Raw genomic sequence first — 8505 nt, forward strand, 5'->3', positions numbered from 1 at the left:
GAATTTTATATCTAGTTGTAAATAATGCAATAAATGTATTAGTTCTTCAGAGCCAGTATTATTCTAATTCAATTGAAATTCACAATGTATATGATGAGTAAAAAAAATTGTGGAAGATCCAATGAAATATACATAGCAAGAGTTCCTCAGTTTTCTCTTCCTTGCGTGGCACAGTCCACACGCCCCAGTGTAGGCCTAGGGGTGAGGAGGTTTCTCCCACCCACGGGAGTCGGAGAAAGTCTTGCCAGAGAAGCACATCATCTGACGACATTCCCTTGTCTAACGATCAGATTCAAGGTACAACTTAATCACCTCGACCAGTCGAAACGAAGGAGAGAGAAAATCTTACGGGTTTGTCCTAAATGCGCGTCTCCTCGGCACTTTATACATCACTCACACACTAAGACATCGTCGCACTTTGGCTTCAGTGCTGCCAGGCTGCTCACGTGTGCCGGAGTCCGAGCATGGCAACAACATCGACCCACTCTATGGCACTGCATGCGGCGCGAAAGTTATATATCACCACTTGACACCTTTAACCCCAAGCTCATACACTGCTTCAAGTACATAGTTACATTTTTTCTCTCTATTTCTTTGCCTTTGTCTACATGATTGTGAATCTTCCACAACGACTGAGAGAACTCTGGTCTGTTCACTGGCTGAAGCAGTGTCCAGTATGTTTTAGAAAGCACTGATGGGTCGACTCTTGCTCGACATCACAGCTGTGTGCTCCATCGTCGCTCCTAGTGTCGACAGAACAGACGGGAGGCGACATTGGGGGGCGGCTGTGGGCGTAGTAGACTCTGGGTGTGGGCGGAATGTGTGCGGGCCAGTCCCTCGCGTGAGGTGTTGAGGACTTGGAGAAGTGGACAGATGTTGTGAGTAAGAGGAAGGGGTCATGGTTGAGTCAGGTTAATCTAAGTTGGGGAACACGAGGGACTCTTGTAACAACAGGGGTCTAGGGAATGGATATAACAGAAGATCAGAAGCAATGTTTGGCGTGGGCAAGGCGGGCTATGTTCGCTGCTGGGAAACAATACTGACGATATGTGCAGCTTAAGCTCAGTTGGTGAGCGGGGAGGGTTGTGGATAGCACTCAGGAGGCTGGGACGAAGAGTGCATTTGTGAATCGGTGGGTCGGTGACCAAGCCTTAGACGAAGTAGGTCTGTCCTGGGGAAGGAGGCTGCTCGCTGGGCGTCTGATGGAAGATCCAGCTGCGGGTGAGGTAGTCAGGGGCATCGCGACGGAACATGGGCGGAGCGGAGGGCCTCGCACCGCCTCCTCCCGTGCCTCTACCACCTAGCGACGAGCTATTGTCGGCCAGGGAGTTCGGCCCGGCTAACAGGGGAAGGGTATTGGCCGGGACTGTTGGGGGTCCTACCTCGCCACACTCGCTTACGGTCATGTATGTGTGGTCCGGGGCATCGGAGGAATCGTGAGGTGACAATTCCTCTCTTGCCTCATCAATAGGAGCTGGGGACGGAGGTTTGGTCGGACTGTGCATCCAGGGTGGCGCCCCGAGAGCTGGCCCACCTCTCGATGCCCAGGGTGCCTCGGACAAGTTGTTGCCCACAGCCGTCTCCCAATATGGGTTCACTATGAGTGATTTTTTGGAGGTGTGGCCTGGGGTTTTAGTTTCGGGTAAAGGCCAAGGAGGACCATTCTGATCCTCGGCAGTTACAAGCGGTCGGCTCGCTGCCTTTCCGCTAAGCGTACCGGGAAGGTTTGAACGCAAGCGGGATCGCACTGAGGGCATCGCTCGCCGTAGCTTCTCCCAGAACCGTGGGTCACGTGGGTGTAGGTTAGTGCCAGCTGTACGAGTGATGGCGGCCAGTTCAGGGTCAAGTTCTGATCTTGGCACGTCTTCCAGCATGACGACGAGGATGTTCTTGCGTCGCAGCCCCCGTAGAGCATCGACGTGGGCACTCTTGAAGTCGTAGCGGCACCACTCGGCGTCCACAAGGCCTCTGGATATTACCAGCACCACGCGACGACTGCAGGCGATGCTCTCAGCGATAGCTTGGCTAGACACAGGGGCTGAGGGAGCCGTGCAGTCCCGGTGAACCACACACAGCCGGTAGCCGGACGCCTCCAGTTCGGGAGCCATCAGTCCACACACCCACGCTGAGTCTTTGGCACTGTGGGTGACGAACGCGTCGAAGAGCTTTTCTCGCTCTTCAACATAAGCAGAAGATTTTTCAAAGAAACGCTTGCCATAGCGGCTGACTGCCCAAAATTTCAGGCGACGGCGGTAAGCCACTACCATGATAGCGGCAGCCAGCAGCAGGAGCAGCAGCGCCGCTGTGATGAGCAGCAGCATTACGTAGTCATGAATAATGAGGCTATTGATTCTGGTCGTGGCAACGTAGTGGTCACATCTTACAGGCGTGTCAGAGAGGACTGGAGGTCCCATATTGCCGGTGATGTTGTGCTGGCAACGTATGAGACTGGCATTGGTAGCTTTGATGCGGTTTGCCTCTAACCAGGCTCTGAGGTTTGTTAAGTAACTACACTCACAGCTCCAGGGGTTGTGGTAGAGGCTGACTTCAAGCAGGAAGGGGTTAAGTGCGAGGTTCCACACGGGGAAGGTCGTCAGGAAGTTGTTGTCCAGTCGCAGTAGTTCTATCGCTCGTAGGGGAGAGAAGGAGATGTTGCTCAGGTGTTTGAGGTAGTTGTTTTGGAGGTATAGTTCGCGGAGGTCACGCAGATCCACGAACTCGTAACCATGTAAAGCCTCCAGCTGGTTGTGGTCGAGTCGCAATACCTGCAAGTTCTTGAGCCCATTGAAGGTGCGGTTCTGGATAGCGGTGATCTCAGAGTGGTTGAGGTGAAGAACCCTCAGGTTCTTTCTTCCAATGAGGGCATGGGAAGTTAGAGGGCCCATGGTATTACCGTCCATGAAAGCCTCCGTGACGTCCATTGGCACCCCAGAGGGCATACGGGACCAGCCACCACCACAATCTACAACGTTGTGTGTCCACGTGTGGTCGTGGTAGCAGGTACAGTTCGTGGGGCAAGTCTGCTCACAGTCACACGCGTCGAAGTCACAACAGTGGCACAGCGTGAAGCAGTGGCGGCGGTACGTACAGAGAAACTGTTGTGGTTGTACGGTTATCAAGGGCACCACAGCTTCGTGCCACAGTCCCGGTAAGCGGCAATGGACGGCTCCTACATCTCCCAGGTGTGGTAGGATGGATCCCCCACCCATAGAACCTCCTAGACCCGCCCCAGCAGCGCGCAAGAGCCAGTCTGCAGTACAGTCACACTGAAGAGGGTTATGGGAGAGCAGCAAGAGGGGTGGCGGGGAGTGTCGCAGGGACATCTTCAAGGCAGCCTCCTCCAGAATAGTTAGACTGTTGTGCCGCAGGTCAATAAGAGAGATGCTGGTTTTATCGAGGAAGGTGTTGGAGGCCACATATGAGATAGCGTTGTGCTGGAGGTGAAGCTTCTCTATACCGTCTGGAACAACTGCTGCGTTGATGTTTGAGATGTTATTGTGAGCAGCGTAAAGCACCCGAAGTCCGAGAGTTTTCTGAATCCCGTAGTAGTTTTCTAGTTTGTTTAGTTGGTTGTGGCTCAGATCTATCCACTCTAGGTTTTTAGGGATGAGGGCGTAGTCGAACCAGCTGATGCTGTTATGTGAAACGTTGAACCAAGTGAGGTTCTGCACATAGGTAACGAGGCCATTAATGTCCCCCAGATTGTTGTGGTGGAGGTTGAGACCTATTAGTTTTGGCGTGGCCTCTAAAGTTCCATACTCAACATCTGTGACGGAGTTGTGAGAGAGGTCAAGGTAGGTGAGGGACGGAACTTTGGCCAGTGATCCTCTTGTCACGTTGGTCAAGACGTTGTGGGCCAACCTGAGCTCCTGAAGATGTGTGAGGCCTTGTAAGGCACCTTCCTCAAGGTTAGAGATCTGATTATGGCTCACGTCAAGTGTTCTCAAGAGTTGAGCTCGCTCCACTGCCTCTGGCAGTACAGGTAGCTCGTTATGGGCGAGACTTAAATAGTGTAAGGACGTGCAGTTGTTAAAGGCTGCTTTATGCACAGCTTCTAGCTGATTGTGGTCGAGGGAGAGGTGGGTTAAGACAGCAAGGCCTTGAAGAGCTCGACCGGTGAGCGTCGTCAGCTGGTTATGCGTCAACTCTAATGTGTGCAAGTTAGCCAGGCCAGAGAAAGAGGCGTCGGAGAGGTGACTTAACTGATTATGTGCAAGACGCAGTACCTGGAGGGAATAAAGGTTCTTGAAGGTATCTGGGCCCAGGTGTACCAGAAGGTTGTGCGACACGTCCAAAACCACCAGACGAATAAGGCCGTTGAAAGGTTCCTCATTACTAGGTCCTAAGTCCAGTTGGTTGTGGCTCAAGTCTAGTGTCAGCAGCTGGCCTAAACTACTGAAGGCTGCTGGAGGTAGGACACCCAAAGAATTGTTTGCTAAGCATAGCTCCCTCAGTTGCCCCAGGCTGGTTAATGCAGACCGTGGTACGGCCACCAGTCGGTTGTGGGAAAGGTCTAAACGCGTGAGTTCGTTTAAACCATCAAAGGCCCAGTCAGAGAGATGCCCGAGACGGTTGTGTCTGAGAGAGAGAGTCCTGAGATCTTTGATGCTGTCGAAGGCTCGCTCGGGCACCTCAGTCACTTGATTATGGGAGAGGTCGAGGTGTTGCAGCGGCATCGAGCATTCTTGGAGCAGATGGCTCTCTTCCTCAAGTGGCTGTCGGGCACCCAACCCCAAGTCTGGCAGGTGGTGCAGGCGGTTGTGTGTCAGGTTGAGGGTGATGAGCGACGGCAGGTAGCACAACATGGTGGGCGAAAGGGACCACAGGGAATTGTGGGCTAGGTCGAGGGCCTCTAGACGATCCAGGTCAATTAGAGCGTTGGAGTGGATCGCTAAGGATGCCCCAGGCCAGTCCTGGTGATGTGCCCGTAGCGTGAACCGTCGCAGGTGCTGGAGGCCCGACAGGGCATGTGGGGGGAGCTCTGTCACCTTACAACCCAGGATCTGGAGTTCCTCCAGCCTGGGGAAGACGGAGAACATCCCTGCTGTGACCTCCGACTCAAAGACCACCTGCCTGGCGCAGTGCAGCGTGAGCACCGTGACGTGGGTGGAGTGGGCCAGTGCTGACAGCGAATTGTTACCGCTGCCCTTCGTCAGCAGTGCCCTGCTCAGCGTCCGCACGTGGCAGCTGGTGCGGACCTGCTCGCTGTCTCCAGCTGTTACACCGGCGTTCTCCAGCTTCCACTCACACTCGGGTGGACGACCGCCCACCCCACCCACCAACACCAAAAGCACCAGCAGTATGTTGGTACATACTAACGTAGCGGCGGAGGGTGTTGCGGACGTCATTCTTGTAGATGTGTAGGGTTGGCAGCTGTGCAGGCTCCCTCATCAGCTGTACATGTCTGCCTGCCAGCCCTACCTGCCCTCACTGCCTTACTACATGTACTACACACACACGTGGGGGCGCAGGTGTGTGGAACACGTGGCGGCAGAAGCAAGGGGCGCGTGTGCTGCTGAGTCGTGATCGATGTTTGGCAGAGCTGTAACGGGCAGCGGCAAAAGCAGCAGCAGCAGTCTGGCCCGCGAGGCAGCTGGATCCGCTCCCACACACCTGCTCACTCTACTGCCGTAACGGCCGCTGCTCAGCCACTCGCAGCCCTGCTTCTGTTGCTCTTCCTAATATCACTTTTGTTCTGATTTCTCTGTTATCTCGAGAGATTGGAGATGGTTGAATCACTGCAGTTAATACTGTTCTTCCTACTACTGTTGGCAAGGCAACAGCACCACCATGCAAATTAATATTACTCCTTGCAAGTCTTGTTCCCTCACACGAACACACACTTCACTACTAGTCAGTTCTTCACAGACAGTACTTACAGTGTTCTATGGGCAACCTCATGTATAGGTCAAGGAGCGAGCACCTATTCTATCTACTGTGGGGAAAAAAAAAAAAAAGGTTTATTACCTCTTTAGCTTCACAGGAGAACGATCACCCTTTTACTACAGAATAATTTTCGAAAATCAAATGCTCAAATCCCCTTGGAATTTTCTGTATGTGATCAAAGGCTAATATTTACGATATTTTTTCCAAGGAGAACACTATATCAATATTGATAGAATAAATGTATGAACTACTTGCCTCCCCTGGAAACCATATAATTATCGTTCTTGTACACAATTTATTTGTAAAATATCTACATCTTGTCTACACAGAATCCGGGCGACCTACAGTTGAGGAGACCGTACTTTCATGATCCGATTTCATATGCGACTCTTCTTCCATGATTGGCTGTAACGTTAGTTTTTCTTTCCTTAACCATACTTGTCAGCAAAGTTTACCTTGAATATAAACACAGGCAATCTCTCATAATTCTAATTTTACTTAGAGACAGAAAAGTTGCTGTTTTCAGTCGAGATGCTTTAGTTAAACGTCCCGGTCCCTTAAACACCACAGCCGTGGGTGTGGGAGAAAAGTACTCTTCTAACCTTGCTCCTCCACTGTTAAACACTCACTGACTCCGCTGTGGAGCTCTCCGTGTATTTATTGACCACTGCCAGATGTCGCGAGACAGCACATTGATCTCAACGTTTTGTCTCCCTACCTTCTCAGGATCGACTTTGATGATACAGTGTCATTCCAGCTGAGATACTATGACAACACGATCCTTATTAGATATCCTGAACCTACTTCCATTTGGATGAATATATATGTACATACTGGCTTTCTGATGACCAGTCAACCATATTCCAGAGTAACAATTACAGTTACCCTCCCGCCAGCGAGAGGCACACAAAAAAACTAACATAATGCTGAGGTTGGTAGCCAGCCTGAATCAGCCATGCTCAATTTACAACCTCTGTACATCAGTGTGGTAAGGTACAGTGAGAGGCTCCTCTGAATGTAAAGGTTAGTAGGACGTTTCCCTCCTGCTGGCTGGACTCGGTTCATGTAGACTTATGATTAGTATACTTATTTTTGTAACCGGCAACTTTCATGAAGGACTGTCATAACGTTGAAACAGATGCCATCGAAAATCCTCCGAGCTCTTTTTTCTTTCCTTTTTTTTTACGATGTTAGCGAACATTTGGGTTCTGTTATAACTCATGGTAAGTTCTTTCCATTATTATTTTCTCTTTTTAAATTATAGTAGAGAGTAAGATTTCCTAGCAGCATAATGCTAGGTTAGGTGCGGAAGTACCTGCCACTTATGTCGCGTTACTCTTGAATCTGTATGACTTATGGGACCTGTTTCTGAAATGGAGAGCAAGGGAACTCACAGAATAATGTCTGACCTCCTCCCCCCAAAAATACAAGCGCAAATCTAGATGAGGTGGAAACAGACCGCATTACCTTGCAACCGATGAAATTGGTTTATACGTAACAGTCAAATTTTCATAAAAGTTGAGGATCATGTGGATTTAACGTTTCTCAGAGTTGGTAAACTGTCAGTTCCAAGAAAAGACTCACAGTAAAATTAACTTAAATCGAAGGTAATGTACACATTACTTTTTATTACTTTTGTTTTTTTAGCAAATCTGTCCAACCCCAACTTTGTATCAGGAACGAACATACAAGAATACAAGTGTACTGTATCAGATGTGTGTGGAATGTAAACATACTTATTTATCATACTGATGGAACAAAAGAATCATTGATGTGACCATTATCATTTCGATGCTGCTGTTGAATACTTTTATTATTATTATTATTATTATTATTATTATTATTATTATTATTATCATTATTATCATCAGTATTATAATTGTTGTAATTGTCATTTTTCTCATTATTATCATTATTATTATTATTATTATTATTATTATTATGATTATTATTATTATTATTATTATTATTATTATTATTATTATCATTATTATTATCATTGTTATTACTATAGTTATTATCATTATTTGTAGTAGTTGTAGTAGTAGTATTAGTAGTAGTAGTAGTATGTAATATGAGAATCACAGTAATAGTTTCATCATTTTTAGGATTAATATCCGTATTGGATCTGCTCATCCTTCAGACACCTCTGTCTCCCTGGTCTGGACACACCTCCCTCTTCTTTAGATATTCCTATCTCTTCCTCTGTTAAGATTATTTTCCTTTTGCCGTTCCCTGATACTCCTCACTCCCTCTCCTTTCTCTCCCAGTCTCCAGATATTCTACTCTTTTCTTTTAGTTATTCCCTCTATCCTCTCTTTTGCAACTTTCCCTCTTCCTACTTCATGTTTACCTCCCTCGTTTATCGTATTTCCATACGTCTATTTTCCCTGCAGATATTTTTCATCGCAGTGTAAAAAGCTTTTTCTATGATTCCTATGAGATTTTCTTTTAATCTTAGTTACCGAATCATTATGAAACTCCTTGAATATCAACTTCCGTTACAGACTCTTCATAATCATATTATATGATGAAATGCGTCTTTATTTACAACCTTGGGATATGGTTTTGTCATTAGCGTGAGTCTTGTGTATTACCTCTCATCAGGCACGTAGATTT

The 8505-nt window shown here is 48.3% G+C and overlaps 1 protein-coding gene across 2 annotated transcripts; it reads right to left on the bottom strand.

Moving 5' to 3' along the window:
• Positions 1 to 19: 19 nt before the first annotated feature.
• LOC139756330 (toll-like receptor Tollo) lies at positions 20 to 6507 on the bottom strand. 2 transcript variants are annotated; one of them, XM_071675688.1, is made up of 2 exons: positions 6489 to 6507; positions 20 to 5935 (listed from the first exon to the last, which is right to left on the bottom strand). In XM_071675688.1, exon 2 carries the CDS (start codon positions 5346 to 5348, stop codon positions 1152 to 1154), a length of 4197 nt encoding a protein of 1398 aa, XP_071531789.1. In that variant the 5' UTR covers positions 5349 to 5935; positions 6489 to 6507; the 3' UTR covers positions 20 to 1151. The 2 variants fall into 2 exon arrangements, with proteins under 2 accessions (XP_071531789.1, XP_071531780.1); XM_071675679.1 differs by having other exon boundaries at positions 6342 to 6501.
• Between the last annotated feature and the right edge of the window lie 1998 nt (positions 6508 to 8505).

This window comes from Panulirus ornatus, chromosome 2 (genome assembly GCF_036320965.1).
Source record: "Panulirus ornatus isolate Po-2019 chromosome 2, ASM3632096v1, whole genome shotgun sequence".
Lineage (NCBI taxonomy): Eukaryota > Metazoa > Arthropoda > Malacostraca > Decapoda > Palinuridae > Panulirus > Panulirus ornatus.